The sequence below is a fragment of the Takifugu rubripes genome, chromosome 21 (assembly GCF_901000725.2).
Source record: "Takifugu rubripes chromosome 21, fTakRub1.2, whole genome shotgun sequence".
NCBI classification, from domain to species: domain Eukaryota; kingdom Metazoa; phylum Chordata; class Actinopteri; order Tetraodontiformes; family Tetraodontidae; genus Takifugu; species Takifugu rubripes.
The window spans coordinates 5,532,025-5,549,881 of record NC_042305.1 but is presented as its reverse complement, the minus strand read 5'-3'; the positions used below and the strand labels follow the sequence as shown (position 1 = coordinate 5,549,881).

The 17,857-nt window shown below is 40.2% G+C and overlaps 2 protein-coding genes across 7 annotated transcripts; both read left to right on the top strand.

Moving 5' to 3' along the window:
* Positions 1-4,445: 4,445 nt before the first annotated feature.
* Positions 4,446-13,242, top strand: ppm1f (protein phosphatase, Mg2+/Mn2+ dependent, 1F). 6 transcript variants are annotated; one of them, XM_029829739.1, is made up of 9 exons: positions 4,446-4,724; positions 6,153-6,372; positions 6,602-6,692; positions 7,213-7,340; positions 9,322-9,524; positions 10,197-10,385; positions 10,476-10,619; positions 11,378-11,471; positions 12,317-13,242. In XM_029829739.1, the coding sequence occupies exons 2-9, from the start codon at positions 6,276-6,278 to the stop codon at positions 12,700-12,702; spliced, it is 1,332 nt and encodes a 443-aa protein (XP_029685599.1). In that variant the 5' UTR covers positions 4,446-4,724; positions 6,153-6,275; the 3' UTR covers positions 12,703-13,242. The 6 variants fall into 6 exon arrangements, with proteins under 6 accessions (XP_029685599.1, XP_011615530.1, XP_029685597.1 ...); XM_029829737.1 differs by lacking the exon at positions 4,446-4,724 and adding an exon at positions 5,298-5,567; XM_029829738.1 differs by lacking the exon at positions 4,446-4,724 and adding an exon at positions 5,298-5,704.
* Positions 13,243-14,188: 946 nt separating this feature from the next.
* Positions 14,189-16,680, top strand: LOC115247595 (anthrax toxin receptor 1-like). The gene is made up of 5 exons (XM_029829804.1): positions 14,189-14,523; positions 14,604-14,675; positions 15,013-15,085; positions 15,221-15,254; positions 15,623-16,680. Exons 2-5 carry the CDS (start codon positions 14,617-14,619, stop codon positions 15,679-15,681), a joined length of 225 nt encoding a protein of 74 aa, XP_029685664.1. The 5' UTR covers positions 14,189-14,523; positions 14,604-14,616; the 3' UTR covers positions 15,682-16,680.
* The last annotated feature ends 1,177 nt before the right edge of the window (positions 16,681-17,857 follow it).

Here is a 17,857-nt window from a genome sequence, read left to right as displayed (position 1 = left end):
CAGGGATAGATTAGATCACATGATCACTCCAGATGGTATCTTATTAACATCTAGTCTCTCTGTGAGGAATCTTGGAGTAACTTTTGATCAAAATTTCTCCTTCAACTCACACATTAAAACAGTCTCTAGAAGTGCTTTTTTTCACCTGAGAAACATCACAAGGATAAGGAAACTACTTACACGGCAAGATTCTGAAAAGTTAGTCCATGCATTTGTTACTTCCAGGCTGGACTATTGTAATTCTTTATCATCAGGGTGTCCAAACACCTCTTTAAGAAGCCTCCAGCTGATCCAAAATGCTGCAGCTAGATTTCTGACAGGTATTGACAAAAGAGATCACATTACTCCTGTACTGGCGTCTCTTCATTGGCTGCCTGTTAAATTTAGAATAACTTTCAAAATCCTTCTTCTGACCTACAAGGTCCTCAGAGGCCTAGCTCCATCCTACCTGGAGGAGCTAGTGACACCTTACCAGCCCAATAGACCGCTCTGCTCTCAGAATGCTGGTCTACTTGTGGTCCCCAGAGTCTCTTGAAGTAGAATAGGGGGTTGAGCATTTAGCTACCAGGTCCCCCTGCTGTGGAACCAGCTCCCTGTCCAGGTATGGGAGGCTGACTCCATTTCTACTTTTAAAATTAGGCTTAAAACTACCTCTTTGAAAAAGCTTATTGTCATTAATAGTGTAGTCCCAGTTACTACCATAGACAGACAAATTATCATAATTAGGGGGTCGTCTAATCATTAGGTTAACATCTTAGCAATGCTGTTATAGGCCAAGGCTGCCGGGGTCCAGAAACATGATCACCTGACAGGCCTCTGTCACCCCACTGGGTCATGGTTTCCTCTCCTCTCCTCTCCTCCCTCCTCATCAAGTAGACTAGTGATGCTATTTCTTGTGTAGTTTTTCTGCTTCCCCCCCCTTTCTGTACTCATCTACAGGTATCGCCGCCTTCAGAGCTGCATACTGACCTTCGGCCCTGCTGACCCACTCAACCTAACTCCACCGGCAGCACAATTTACTTAATGTATTTTTGTATGTATTCTCGATGATCTATGTCTATTCTCTCCTCTACCTCACCTCTTCCCCCCTCTCCTCTACATCTCATCACATCTCCTCTCCTACCTATTCTATCCTCTACCTGTCCTCCCCCCTTCTCCTCTCTCTACATTAGCAGGAGGGTCCCCCTACATGAGCCTGGTCCTGCTCAAGGTTTCTTCCTGTTAAAGGGGAGTTTTTCCTTGCCACTGTTGCTTGTTTGGGGTTAGGCCCTGGGATTCTGTAAAGCGCTTAGAAACAATTTGATTGTGAAGAGAATTATTTTATCTTGTTAGCATCTTTTATCTTATTAGCATGTGTTATACTATATGTTTTTGTTTTATGTTAGTTAGTTCAGAAGTTAGGGATAGTATATAATCTTTAGTAGGAATACACATAAGCAAGTCAGTTGACCCTTCTTTCACATGAATACTGCTTAGACAGTTGGAGCCAGGCAGACAGGAAATGGTAGACCCCCATCGTAAAACATGACAGCATAATTTACTGGTGATTGATAAGTTTCTGGACAGGAATAAGACCTCTGATCTGGCCATCTGAGAAGACAATGGAGAAGAAGGACTGCACCAACACCAAATGAGGCTGGAAGAAGATGAGGTCACCCAAGAAGGAGGACTAGATTGGACTGAATTAGCATCAATAATTAACATATGTCTTTCTATAAAAGACTGGGTCAAGGGATAGTTAGGTTGTCAGACTTCATGCCCTGACAATTGACTCTGTTGTTGCTCGGGTTATGAACTGGCCCGGAGCTCTAATATTTGTATCTTGAATTGATTCTATGTGCTAAATACATTTTGAAATTGGCATTTGTTTACTTGAAGTCTTCATTTAAAGAACACGCGGATTGGCAGTGACACACGAGAGGTAATGCAATCCAACTATTGTAAGAGATGCTATATAAATAAAATTGAATTAAAACATCCACCTCCAGACTCCAGCCATGGTAAGATCAATGTGAAGTTTATAATTCTTTTCAGAAAGGGGTGAATTATGGTCATCTTAAACTATTTCAAAATAAAGGGGGTAATAAAAAGCATACTCAGCCAGCATTGTTTTTGTTCTTACAATTTGATGACATCTTGAGAATATATACCATTATATCATGGTGTGAAAATTGTTACTTGACTTTAATTGTTTTAATAATAAGCTTTTTATTTTATAAAGGTATTTTTGGGGGGAAAATACATTTCACTGATTGTGTCCAAGCCGCTGCAGTGACTGTTACAATGAGGCAGTGTTTAAATAATTTAGAATGTATAATAATTTAATAAAAACCCAGCAAAAGAACTAATATGAAATAGCGTTGTTTCTGTATGAGGTGGTAATCATGAAATAGCTCCAATGATGAATCAATTAAGACAAGGTGGTGTCTTCTTTGAAAAATGAGTGTTCCTCTGGAGTTATTGAGCTCTTAATGCCGAATCTTAGAATATCTTTGAGTGTAAAATAAAAAAGTTTCTGTTTCCGAATGTGGCGGGGCCCAGAATATCTCCTCTCTAAATCGACAACGCCACCCCAGGAATTCCACCTGGAGAATTATTATCAAGGCCGCACAAGTGTTTTCTAATGAGGATAAGAGACTGGTTTAATGTGCAAAATTAACACTTTTATTTCCGGATATCCGCTAACAATTGCTAAAATACTCACACACCCATCGTGCAGATGTGGCAGCATGGAGTTCATGCGCTGCCGATCACCTTAATTGTTCGGGCAGTTGCAGCTGTGGCGTTCCCCTTAAAAGGAGACTGTGCTGCACTGGCTGCTCTTGTTGTCGAGCTTTTGGGTGCCACGCCACAGTTTACTTGGTCCTCCTCATTTGATTGCTGTGCTATCCCATGCGCGCCTGGGTCTGCTGTCATCAGAGCTGGGGAGCCGTGGGTGTCTTTGGTTCGTCGGCTGTTTGGCCCTGCTAGGGGGAACGCTGTGGTGGCTCGGTGTGCGTCTCCATTTTAGAGATTTCTTTCCCTTACCTGACGGTACGTAGCGGCTACTTTTAGCCTCACCATACGGGGAATTGTCAGCAACCTAAAACTGCTTTCTCTTTTAACAGAAATTGTTACAGGTGCCGGCTCTCCTGCGCTTTCCTCCCGTTGCCCGGCTGCTGTTTTGCCCTCCGCATCGCGTTTATCGCGTATGCTCCCGGCTGTCACTCCTGTCTACCTCCGCGAGGTATCATCGTGTGGGGTCCAATCTAAAGTGCGAGTGTGTGAGTGAACTGCGCCTCTAGGAGGACTAGGATTGCCTTTATTTTGGGTTTAATGTTTTGTTGCGTTATTTTGCGTGTTTATTTGGGGTTGATTTGTGATTATTGTTTGTGTGGGTTATTTTGCATGTTTATTTGGGTTTGACTAAGTGTGTTTTTTGCTCGTGTGGGTTATTTTTGCATGTTATTTGGATTTGATTAATTGTTATTTGTGTGCTGTGTGGGTTATTTTTGTATGTTTATTTGGGTTCTATTGTGTACGTTTTGTTATTTTCTAAGTGGTGCCGATCCTACCCTGTGGGGTGCAGGTGTTTTAAAGATAATTGTAAAATCTTGAATATGAATTTAATATCTGCACGTTGAGTGTGTGTGAATATTTTAGCAATTGTTGTTAGCGGATATCCGGAAATAAAGGTATTAATTTTGTACATTGGACCAGTCTCTTATCCTCATTAGAAACACTTGTGCGGCCTTGATAATTCTCCAGGTGGAATTCCTGGGGTGGCGTTGTCGACTTGGAAAAGAGATACTGAGCCCCGTCTGGGCCCACGCCACACAGATATTAAATTCATATTCAAGATTTAACAGTTATCTTTAAAAACACCTGCACCCCACAGGGTAGGCTCGGCACCACTTAGAAAATAACAGAAAACGTACACAATAATAGAACCCAAATAAACATACAAAAATAACCCACACCGCACGCAAATAACACAATCAAATCCAAATAACATGCAAAAATAACCCACACGACCAAAGAGCAGACTTAGTCAAACCCAAATAAACATGCAAAGTAACCCCACACAAACAAAGAACACACTTAATCAAACCCCCAAACAACATGCAAAAATAACCCACACAAACAACGATCACAAATCAACCCCAAATCCCTCCCCCCGCAACAAAACGTTAAACCAAAATAAAGGCAATCCTCGCCCGCCTAGAGGCGCAGTTCACTCACACACACGATGATACCTCGCAGAGGTAGACAGGAGTGACAGTCGGGAGCATACGCGATAAACGCGATGCGGAGGGCAAAACAGCAGCCGGCCAACAGCAACGGGGGGAAAGCGCACTAGAGCCGGCACCTGTAACAATTTCTCCTGTTAAGAGAGAAAGCAATTTTAGGTTGCTGACAATTTCCCATATGGTGAGGCTAAAAGCAGCCGCTACGTACCGTCAGGTAAGGGAAAGAAATCTCTAAAGTGGAGACGCACACCGAGCCACCACAGCGTTCCCGCTAGCAGGGCCAAACAGCCGACGAACCAAAGACACCCACGGCTCCCCAGCTCTGATGACAGCAGACCCAGGTGCGCATGGGATAGCACAGCCCGACCGCACAGCAATCAAATTAGGAGGACCAAGTGAGCTGTGGCGTGGCACCCAAAAGCTCGACAACAAGAAAGTGCAGCACAGTCTCCTTTTAAGGGGAACGCCACAGCTGCAACTGCCTGAACAATTAAGGTGATGGGCAGCGCATGAACTCCATGCTGCCACATGTATATGAGATAGATCTAATTTAATTTTAAATATGTATAACTAGTTAAAAAATGCTAGTTGACTAGGACAAATGAGTCAGTTAACATTTGTAAAATTTTAAATATTAGCACATCTTAATAATAGCACATATCCGCGGGCCTCGATCCGCTACTGTATGTCAAAGTCAGGCCTCGAGGGCCACGATACTGCCGGGTTTTCTGTCCTACCAGGCTGAAAATGCATTCAGTGGGATAGAAAACCCGGCTGGATTATGCCCTCGATGCGCGTTCACGTTGTCGAAAATAATACGCCAGAACTCAGGTGAAAAGAGAAATTGAAAAAGGGAACACAATGTTTTAAATAGGGGTGATTTTAATAATCTTGATAATAGATTTATGTAGCCACAAACCATTTATTGCCTGAGTTATAGACGTCTCTTTTGCCAAGTTAGACTATGGAAAATAATTTGGTGGGCCCAATGGAAGCGCGTGTCCGATGCCGTCCATGCAGTACCAAGTTTGGCCAACAGGGCTCATAGTTCAAATTCTGAGGCGCTTCCTAGATCCAGCTACGTTGTTATTTGGCGCATGCGCAAAGCCGAGACTGCGCTGGGCGCACTTCGGGCTGACTTTGGAAGAGATCGTATCGTTATTAATAATATATGAAACGAGTTTTGTGACGGACATAAAGTAATGTTTTTATGTTTCCAGCGTTCCAAACGGCGCAGACTTGTGCATTTTCATTGAAGCGCGTTCATTCTTCTGGTAATCGGGCGTGTCGTTTGTGTAGGCGGAATGTTAAGACAGCGAACACGTTAGCTAGCCTCGGGTAAGACAAACAAAGAAAATATTTAAGAAATTCCCGTCAACAGTTTTTATGTGTCTCGACGTATCACGGTCGAGTCAGGAGTTTTTGCTGCTTGTTTTAATGTTTGTTATTAATTTATATTTTATTCCGAATCTCAGGTAACTGATAATTTCTTGCTACCATAAACTATATAATAATAGATATTTGAAAATTTAGACCAACCGGTGTGTTTCAATTGACTGTTATCATTGAAATGTGTTTAACAATCTGTTTATTATTAATTTAAGATGCGTTATTCTGTAAATGTCCAAAATGTTAAAATTACCTTTTTTGGCAGCCCAAATAGCTAATTAAAAGAGTTACTGTGACCTTTGGTAGAGTTTGAAAGGCATTTACTTTTCTAATAACATAATTTCAGCTATACACTTACACTATGTCTCAATAAAATCTAAAATTTAAATTACTGTCAGCTTCTACCAAGTTACAAGATTTGTTTTAAAGTTTAATGATTGATTAGATTCTTGATTCTTTGATTGGTTTAAGTTCATTGTCCAGGGGTATTTTTTGTTTAATGTGTTTTCTATTACTTGCATACGATCCTGTCAGATTCCAAACCACAGCTCACTGGACCCGTGTGCTGAATCTACTGCTTCTGAAACATGAATGAGGAAGAGTGCATGAGTTTTCTGGGAAGATTTGTGGAGGAATTCCCAGCTCCACTGGAAGAAGATGCAGCACTGCCTGTCAGTCCCCTTAGTTGTAAAGTCTCCCGAGAGGAGTTGCAAGGAGAGAGCCTCGAGATGGGCCTCAAGGTGCTGGCTACAAGGTACAAATGGGAGGCTGAAATCACATTCAATTCTTGTATTTTTAATGCAATGTTGGAGAAAAGGCCTTCCATAATAAGGACCAACATAGTAATGCATAAAGTTATGTGTTGAAATAACCATTCTGATTATAAAATTGAAAGTAGTGGAATGTGTACAAGTTAAAAGAATTTAAACAATTTCACATTATTACTTTTGCAAAAAAGTACTTATCTTTATTTTTCGTCATAGATCAACCATGTGTGTCTGTAAGTGATGGTGATGTGATAGATCCTTTTCTGAAACCAGAAACAAGTTTTTTCAGTAAGGTGTGCAATGAGAGGTAAAGAATCATGAAACAGGTGGGATCTAAAAAGGACTAATAAAATCTAATATTTGACTACACTACACTGCAGTGAATGGGCAGAGTGATCTGTTGCCATTGGAAACTTTTGCATATCTGGATGTTTCTCCTTGCATTAACTTTCATTGTGAATGACTTCTGTCAAGCTTCACAGTGATCAGACAAAATAGTTCTGTTTGCAGTTACCTTAAAAGAAAAAATCATTGTTTTAGGTAATGAGCAGCTCTCCTTGTTACGATGGAAAACATGTTTTTTTTAGTTGTTCCTGTCAGGAAGTCTTCATATCCTGTTAGTAAAAACATCATTGTTCAACTTGCATCCTGTTTACAAAGCCCACTTTGCAATAGAAAGGTCATTTTGAAAGGAAAAGAAGTAATGACGATAATTTCATATTCCCTTGTTTTCTAGGATCCGTTGTCCATTTTGCATATTTTATTGATGTGTGTAAAATTGTAAGTCTTAACACAGCTTTTATTTCTGTGGATTTTTATTGGTTCAGGGGTTCTCCAACAGTCCTTAGTGCCCTTCTCTGCCAGGTGGCCCTGTCACAGCTGCAGCAAGATGACCTTTCACCTTTCAACTGTCCTCAGGCAGCTGAGGTCAACCAGGGAGAGGAACAAGTAATCTGTAAGCATATCAATTATTATAGAATCTTTTCAAAAAGAATATCCGTAAGAAAACCTGAGCGTTGCATTACGTAGAATCACGTGGACACCTCAGCTCGACTTAAATGGGCCCAGACAAGTCTGAATGTAATTCGACTAACACACCCTGATAGCTTGGTTTTGAGTCAACTTAGGAGAGCATGTGGACAGCAGGCTTGCATGTGCGAGATTTCGCTTGGAATTTCACAGACCTTGAAGAGGAAGCTGATTTGTTTTGACACTCTGCTGTGTGGTAGCAATCAAATGAACCATATATATTGTATTTTGGAGTGGTGACTGCCGTGATGCTGATTCAAGAACGAATTTACAATCAAAAATTTTTCTGAGCACTTTACAGAATCCCAGGGCCTGACCCCCAGCAAACAACAGTAGCAAGGAAAAACTCCCCTTTAACAAGAAGAAATTTGAGCATAACTTGGCTCATATGGGGGGACCCTCTGGTTTATGGCCGGCTAGGTAGAGAGGGAGGAGAAGGGGGAGGACAGGTAGGGGAGAGAACACGTTGTGTAAATACATTAATTACAGTAAGCTGTCAGAAAAGAGACGAGCTGGTAAGTCAGTGCACAGCTAGGAGTTCGGCAATACCTGTAGATAGAAACGGGAGGGTTAGAGAAGCACAAAAAAGGTACACAAGTAAATGTGGTAATGACGTCATCACTGACCTAGAGGAGAGGCACAGCAAGGTGAGGCGGCCATAAACCATCAGGCTGACAGAAACCTGTCAGGTGATCATGTTTCTGTACCCCGGCAGCCTTGGCCGATGGCAAAATAAGTACAATGGTAACCCAAGAATTAGATGATTCTGTTGTCAAGATGATCATTGGTGTGATTATAATAATGCCTGTAACTTATGTAACAGCAGTGTTTTAAGTATAATCTTATAAACCGAGAGGTCTCCTGTGCCTTGACATGGAGCTGGTTCCACAGCAGGGGGGTGATGGCTAAATGCTCAGCCTCCCACTCTACATTTAAAGATTCTGGCAACCACAAGAAAACCAGTAATCTGAGAGCAGAGCGGTTTATTGGGATATTAAGATGCTTTTACCCCCTGTTAAAGAACAATTGATCTGGTCAAGAACAGAACTGCCAATCAGTAGTAAAACATGTTTCATTAAGCGTGGTGGGATTGGGTCTTGATGAGACGTGGTAATCTTTGAATTAAAGGTGACACCTCAGAAAAATCTATCGAGTTAAATGATCTTAAGTGCCCATTAAAGACCCTGAATGATTCTACAATCAATGCATTTGGTGATGGTGTAGCAGCTGTTTGGACAGCCTGTTTAGCTTTTTCTCCAACAATCAATTTAAGCCAACATTAATGGTAAGAAAATATACATTTCCAAATTGCCAGTGTAATGACAATGTAGGCCTTCATTTTTTTTGTTTATATTGTTTTTGGGTGACCTCACAGTACCATTTTTAAAAAATAATAATAATAATAACATGATTGTGTTTGCTTATTTAAATAGTTGGTAACCATTTTATAAAAGCAATACATCACGCCAGGTTTATGTCTGCTTGGTGTCGGGCCTAAGAAACCCCCTGAGCTATGATGAGTGTAAACCACAGCCTATTGTGATGTATTGCCCAGTACTCCCCAGTGTGTTGTGTATTAGCCCTCATACTGTAGAATAGCTCTGTCCAAAAAATCAAAAAATTGATTTTTTCAATGATTACTTTGTTGAAACTAACTGTTGTATATAAGGCAGTAACTGGAGCAACCTGAAATCATGCAGTAATGTGCAAACCTCCATAAATACAAATCCTTTCTTGAGTTCTTGTTCCTGAAATTGGAAGCATCTTTAGTAATACTGAAAATAGAACCCCATAATAGCCTCTAATGTTAAGTTGTATCGTGCAATACGCTACACTGACTCTTTAATTTAAAAAAAATAAGGTTCCACTCTGTTTTCTTGTTTTTTTTTATCATTATTGTCTTCTAGTGCTTGAGTCGGCAGCAGTCCAACATGTCTTCCTGAACAAGCTGATCAATACTGCCCTTATTTGGTATCAAAACCTCCCTAAAACCCCATCTGCCCCGTCTGTGTTCCTCCACTGCTCCGTTCATGCCATCAAAAACAAGAGGAGGAAGATGGAGGACAAACACGTGGCCCTGGCTGAATTTAACCAGCTCTTTGGAATTCAGGTCTCAACATGTCTCTGCATGATTAACTGCTGTGTCTTTCGAAATAGTTGTTTAAGAAATGAGAATTAAGAAATAGTTGTTTACTCATTCCATCAGTTGCCTAGACAAATATATATACAGTATAGATAGATAGATAGATAGATAGATATACATACACATGCACGCACACATTTTAGACACGTTTTTTTTTTTTGTGATTTGTGATTTTGGAAGGTATTACTGGCTTAAGCCTAGTTTATGCTTCCCCATTTCCATACCTGCAAAATAATATATTTTTCCATGTTTGAAAGATTTTTTTGGAATTTATTCGGTCAAGTTTCCAAACATTAAGTCAGTAAGTTTAACAACGTTAGGTAAAGATGTGAAAAGTTGTGGTGCAAATGTAGAATGGAAGCACGGGCTTGCATACAGCCAAATTATTGAACAGTTGAGGCCTGATAATGAGCAAATCACCAAACTATGGTAGTCGTGATCAATATCCCAGCCCAACTCCTGTAATTTGCCTGGGAAGATGTCCGTAAGATCAAGCCTCGGTGAAACAAGGAAACTTGCAAACACAATTCAATTGCAATTATTGTGCTTTAAATAATTAGCAGCATTAATTCTATATTATATTAATTAGATATAGCGGTCATTGTTTTAATTTTGTGTGTGACTTGCACTCTGGCCTAGGATGAGCTACAGCGTGCCTACTATGCTGTGTTTGACGGTCATGGGGGAGCAGATGCTGCCATCTATGCTGCCACACACCTTCATGTTGCTTTAGGTCGCCAAGAGAGCCTGCAGAGTGATGTTGCTACAGCTTTAAAAACTGCCTTCAAGCACACAGATGATATGTTTAAGGTCAAAGCTAAGAGAGAGGTATGGAAGCAGCCGTAACACACAGCCTTCACTTTATACTGTATATACATGCACACTCTTGCTGTAGGTGTGTGTTTGTGTGTTTGGCAGCATCTGCGTAGTGGCACTACAGGTGTTGCTGCCCTGATCTGTGGTCAGGAGCTCACTGTGGCCTGGCTGGGAGATTGTCAAGCAATACTGGTCAGAAAAGGACAGGTGGTAACCCTCATGGACCCCCATAAACCTGACAGAGAGGTAAGCATATTTCACAAATGTATCAAACTAGTGCAACAACTATTATTGTTATTGGCAGTATTAGTATCAGTATTTTATCCTTGATCAAACATATTCATTATTCACTGTGGAAAATTTAGAACTTAAAACACTCTTGGTAGCAATGAATTCAACCCGACCAAGGCTTATACATGATCATTTTGCTGTTGCTTTTTGATAATCATGTTCATTAGCCAAATTGTATCTTTAGTAATTTTATAACCTACGTGATGTAGTTCAGTGACTGTCAAAGGAGTTTCCACTTTACTTTGTACTCCAAGTAAATCAGCGGTAAAATGAAGGGGGTATTTTTAAGTTTCAGCTATTGCCACTTTCCAAAATATTCCATCTTTAGAGTCCAGTGGCTTCACACGATACAGGATGGGGAGCAACACGCTGTTTAACAGCCTGTGTTTGGCAGTGCCGGATTTGGCTCTTATCAATTCTGAGACTTGGCCCACTGGAGACTGGGGAAGAGACTGTGTAACCTTTTGTTCTGTTTCAGTGGCGCCTTAGTCATTGTCAACAGGCACACCACCATTTCTGGAACTTAAAAGAATCTTTGCCATTATATAGTTTTTTTCCCCAACAGTCGTAGCATTTTTGTATTGATTCATTGTGACTGAAGTAGGGACGAAACCGGAACTTTTATCTGCTGATCGCTGGTGAAATCAGAAGTACGTGTAAATGGTTTTAAGGTGATTTTTATCCTAAAGCAGCTGTACTTTTGCTCTGTTTAGGATGAGAAGCAGAGAATTGAGGATCTGGGTGGCTGTGTCACCTTCATGGGATGCTGGCGTGTTAATGGAACCTATGCTGTGTCCAGAGCTATAGGTAAATCAGTAGCAATCAACCACCACTAAATGCCTGTGCAGGTCATACACATACCTGTATACTCAATGATACCATATACTTCGAACAAAAAGTAAAATTTGTTGTCGCAATTTTGTTTTTATTTATTTGCTGCCCTCATTTTAGAGTCTTCTCACCTTGTTCTCAAAAAAATCATCCCAGCATGATTAATGTGGGAAATAGGAAATATCTTTTTCCACTGGCATGGACATCCTATGGCACTTTGTGGTTGGCTGAGACAGTGAGGTTGTACTAAAACACATCATGTAATACAAAGTTGTCCCAACCCAGTCCTCAAGGGCCTTAATTTAGCTGGGTTCTACAGTGGTCATGAAGAGAGAAGATATCCTTCCTTGGCAATAATTGCCACACGTTCCTTCCTGGACATTTCATTTTAAAACTAAATTGTTACATCTTTTGGATTGTACTCACACCTCAAATCTATAACACTTCGTACCACTCCATTACCACCAAGTCATCTTACCAACGTAGCAGGCGATTCTAACGTCTGCTGGTTTACAGTGATAATGCTAACTTAGTATTGGTACTGTTGCTATTACATTGAATTTCATGTTCTCTGTGAAGTGTACTGTAACAATAGCAATTTGTCATCATTACACACTTTCATAATTGTACAGCATGAATGGGACATGACAAAGTTGGCCAAGTTGTTGCTGCTACAATAGATGACCTAAGTATATCTGGTTGTCAGGTAGCAGTGTGGGCGTGGCATTTGACATTTTGTATTGTTTTCAATCAAAACTTATTCCATTTTATTTTGTAACTGTCTGTTTACAGATTACATTAAATGGTACTGCTTCTTTCAGGTGACTTTGACCAGAAACCTTATGTATCGGGAGATGCAGACTGTTCGGTAACTCATCTGTATGGAGATGAGGACTACATCCTTCTCGCGTGTGATGGGTTCTTTGATTCTGTCAAACCTTCAGAGGTCCCAAATTTGGTCCTAGATGCACTTCAGCACCCCAATGACTCTACAGAAAATTGTTTATCAAAAGAGTTGGAGGATGATTACGGATCGAAAGTTGCTCAACACTTGGTATGTCATGCTAAGGCATCCGGCTCCACTGACAACATCACAGTTGTTCTGGTGTTCCTGCGCCCCCCAGAGCAGCTGCTGGTTAAAATAAATGCTGCGGGAATGGTGTGTGAGAAGCAGAGCTCCGGATCCCAAGATGAACTGCAACAGTGAAGAAGTCACCTCACCCAGAGACCGCTGTGCCAAGCTCCTAAATTATTTGTGGTGTTGTTCTCAGGTGTTGTCAAGTAATGCCACATGTATACAGCTGCGTGTGCACTTTCTAGAAAAAAGGCATTCATTTGGTGAGGTCGGTTTTCAAGCAAGATCTGAATAACTCAAGACCAGATTGAACTGCTACAGTTCCAGATCTGTAGTCTGTTTGGGACTGAACTGAGCATTTATTAACTGATGATTGCTTAAAGAGGGCAGTGCACAAAGTGTGTTGATGTTGGCAACAGCAGTGCGTGCAGTATTCTTCACTCTTTTGCTTTAAATTAAGCTTAAAAAAAGTTTTAGCATTTCTCCTTTATCTCTGATTTAATTTGATCTGTTTTTCTTTTCTATAAAAGTTTTTTTTACAGAAATGTATTTAACAAATTTTCAAACTTCTGTTTTGCACATAAATGTCTGGCATTTAGTCTACATCTATTTTGTTTGTTGTTGCATTGACTTTTGCCCTGAGTAGACAAATAAAGTTTCTTTAAATTTAAATTGTGTACGAAATTTGAATCATATTAGCACCACATTGAAGTTTTAAATTACTATAAGGAGGGATGCAATGGTTTTCAGTACAATTTTGTATCATTTGGTATGTTTTGCCAAATGCATTGTGACTTTTTTTTCCCTTTTTCCCTCATTATTACAGTATTTTCCATATATTTGCTTCAAACCAAGCAGTCTGATGACTGGTCTAATGTGATTACCTCAGTTTTATCTGACTTAAAGTGGAGTAAGCTCGTCATCCTTTGAGACAAGCCAGTTTCTGGAGCTGAACAGGTTTGTCTGGCTCCATTCATATATATAATTGGCTATCATGTTATTTACAAGTTGGGATTTCTCACAGATAATGGTCATTCAGCGGGGTTTTTCTATTTTTTATTTATAAAAAGGGTAATAACAAAGAAATCGTAAATAAGCGTCATAGATATTAACAGCTGAAGAGCTTCACTCTTTAAACCTTTCTGAAAACAGATGGTTCATAAATTACTGTTCCATAAATAGAGTAAATGTGCCATTTGTCTTGAAATATTCAACAAAATCAGCTCATAAATTGCTATAACCTAAAAATATGATCTTCATATTGATTGCACTTGAGTTACGCTGGGCAAGATGTGGCTAAGTCAGTGGTCTGGTATCAGGTTTCAACTTACGAACAGATGGCATTCATCAATCTAAGAACACAGCTGCGAACAATTCTGGGGTTTACGAACGCGTTGATGAATCCGACGTAGGGTTTTCTTAAGAAACTTCTTAAGAACAACTTAAGAAAGAATCTAAGAAGATTCCTAAGAACATATTGGTGAATCCGGCCCTATGTTCTGGCCCTCTGTGTTTTGTGTCATTTTTTGTGTTTCGCTGTCTTTTCTCTCTCCAGGAGGTGTGGTGGATTCATCTTTGCACCTCTTTCACTGGAGACCGTTACACCTGCAGCTGGTTACCAGTCAATGATCAGTTTCAGCCACTGCCTCCTCAATTTTTAGTTAAATAGTGTCTGTTACAATCAAAATTGTCTCTAGTTCTTTCCTGGCTGGCACTTGACAGTAATTTTCTCCGTTTCTCACTTATCTCTCCAGTTCACCACACTCCCAACATTCCAGGAGAGATAACCGGCCCTGCCTTTTCTCCATTCTGGCAGGAGGGAGGTAGAATAGTGAATCGGTATCTGCAAATATATTAAACATTTAATTTTTCTGCTCTCAGGTCTGGTAGTGTGCAGAATCACTGGACTGAAATCTACCACTTTGTTGAACATCTAGCTCATAAATTCACAAGGTAAAATAAATCCAGATTTAAGACAAATGTGAGGGGTTATTGCTCTAACAGAGATTCTGCGCTTCCATTCTGTGTTTCAGTCCACAGTTGCGGATGTCTTTCATTGTGTTTTCCACTGAAGGCACAATCGTAATGAGCCTGACAGAAGACAGGTGGGTGCATATCCCCTTAGAAACCTTTCTCAAAAGCCAGCGGAATGAGTCTAGAAATAGCCGCTGATCAATCATCATTTTCTTAATGGTCTTTTTAACGGTTCGTCAGTATTTGACAATGTTTTTTTTTTTATCTCTTTCTAAAATAACTTTACTTCCTCCTCCTCTAATTTCAGTTTGGAAAGCCAATATATTCACCAATCTTGTTTTCGTGCCAATCAAAACTATTATTTTTCCCCCACTTCTGATGTCTGGTGTTTGTAATACTATTTTTTTTAATAAGAATTTTAGCTTGATTTGATTGCTTACAGTATTGATAATGGCATCTTATGCTCAGGGAACATATTCACAAGGGTTTGGAGGACCTGCAGATAGTTCTTCCTGGGGAGACACATGAGGGCATTCTGAGGGTGAGTCTGGTGCTGTGCTGCATTACCCAGCTCATACTACATCTCACTGAAATCCTGTTGTATTAGAGTATAAGAAGATGTTTATTTATTAAATTTTACATATCTACCATGAAGGTTTGTTCTTTTTTTCTACAGGCAAGTGAGCAAATATACTATGGAAACAGCGAAGGTGAGTTTCTGATTACACTGTTTTTTAAAATGGTTGATAAATATGTCCACATACTAATGGTCACTGTGTGAAATTTTTTCAGTTTTGACATATGTTTGATGGTGATATGACAACAATGCAATACATCAGCTTTTGAATGGGGATAAAATGTCCCATCAATAAGAATCGCCCTTGCAACAGCTGATAAAGTCTTAAGTGACTCAAAAGTAAATGAAATTAGGATGCCAGGCTTAGACTTTCAGATGTTAAGTAATTTGATTTACTACCAAATAAATGCAATCCAAGCAGTATCTCATGGTTATGGAGTTTTTTGCAATGAATGATGCCCATAGGTTATCGCTCTGCCAGTGTTATCATTGCTCTGACAGATGGAGAGCTGCATGAAGACCTCTTCTACTATGCTGAGAGAGAGGTAGGAGACAGATGAATAGAGGTTAAATGTGGCTCCAGCTATAAGCAAATAACATGTGATGAACAAGATCAAGCACAGCCAACTAACATTAAATCTGATTCAATTTCTTTATTTTTAGAGCCTCTGTTACAATCAAAATGGTTTCTAGGCACTTTATAGATGAGCTCTAACAACCAACATTGGCAGGAAAAAGCTTTCTTTTAACAGGAAGAAACCTTGAGCAGGACCATGCTCATATGAGGGGAACTTCAAACAGCTGCACTGGCCTCTACTGATTTATTTATCCAACAGAGTGATAAAGCACGACAGGTTGTGTTTTTAAAAGGTTCTGGAATGCACGTTGGCCATAGCGATAATTCCCTTCAGCTTTTCATATTTTCTTTTGGAATTGTGGGTTATCAATGGTCCCCAAATAATATCAACAATACCAAACAAGCAGAAAGTCATTCTTGGATATCAAATCTTTGTCTCTGTGTGCCATCTCAATTATAAGACATCATCATTCTAGTAGAATAATATTATTCAACTAAGAAGGTGTTGCTCAATTTTTTTCCCCCCCAAGACAAACACGTTGAATAGTATTATGAAATACAGAGGTGCAATTGGAGTCAGGTGCTAAACTGCTTCCTGTTTTGGCTTCGGTGCGACCAGGCCAATCGCTCCAGAAGTTTGGATGCTTCTGTTTACTGTGTAGGGGTGAAAGACTTCAAGGAAACACAGGTTCATTTTTAACTTTCTTTTTGTGATTAAAGCATGTTTAAAACCCTTTGATAATAACAACTGAAGAATGTTGCTAATGTGGAATGCTGCTAATGTGGATGAAGAATCATTTTTAGCATCAGTGTGTCTTCAGTGTGTGCAAAGATGGTTTAATCAGCCACGTGGAATTATAGTGACAAGTTTCCTCTCTAGCTGGCGAAGATTGCTGACAGCAAGGACCATGGGCCAGATTCACGAAGCGTTCTTACGAACAAATTTGTTCTTAAGTCCCATTTACGAACAGTTTACGAAGATTGGGCCAGATTCACGAAACGTTCTTACGAACAAATTTGTTCTTAAATCCCACTTACGAACATTTTACGAAGATTGTGGCATTCACCAATTTCTTCTTATCCTGGATTTATGCGTAGGTAAGAACAAATCCTACGAACACTCAGGAGTACTCTTACGCACATTTCAGTGGCGACATGTTGGCATGGTTGTGTTTTCTTCTTGTGGAGTTCAATAAAATTCAATATTACAATGATAATTATGTCATATTTATTTATTTCCTATTTTTGGTGATTCACGGAGAATTTTAAAATTACGTAAATGTGCCAATGACTTAACATTAATCAACCAAATTGGAAACCATGCCAAAACTGTCTTTTTATTTGATTTTATCTTGATTTATTTTATTAGGGGATCGAGGATATGCCCTGGCTCCCTGGTTGTTGACACCACTGACCAACCCTCAGACTCCACAGGAGTTTTATTCAATCAGATGCATGCGCGCAGTCGCTCCACCATTGAACGCACCATCGGCATGTTAAAGGGGCGCTGGATGTGTTTAGACACAGAGCCACAACCCCGTGAGGATGTGCGTCCTGACGCAATGATGGGGCCAGACTGCAGGCACGCGGTTCACGTTCGAGCGCGATTAATTGCCCGTTTGTGAATAAAATGCATTATTGTCACAATCCGAGCACAGCTTTTACACGTTTATTTTTTTTACATTCTTCTTTTTTTTACATTCTCGTTGATTTCTTTAAGCGTGTTGGCTATAGTCATCAGCGTTGAGGCAATTTTATCAAGCGTGTTAGCCATCCTTTCTTGATTGTTCAACACGGCGTCAGAAATCAGGTGTGGAGAGGCAAGCTTTGGGCATTTCGCTTTGGGCATTTGGCTGCTTTTTGCTCTGTCTACAGGGTCCTGCTGCAGTTCCTTTTATGGGCATTAGTGGGCGGTGACTTATGCTAATCGTATGTTAATTAGACTCACCTGGCACGCGCTTTCAACTTACGAACAGATCTAAGAACACAGCTGCGAACAATTCTGGGGCTTACGAACGCGTTGATGAATCCGACGTAGGGTTTTCTTAAGAACAACTTAAGAAAGAATCTAAGAAGATTCTTAAGAACATATTGGTGAATCCGGCCCATTCTTCCTCTCCTCTCCACTCCCTCTTCTTCTCCCTCTCCTCTCCTCTCCT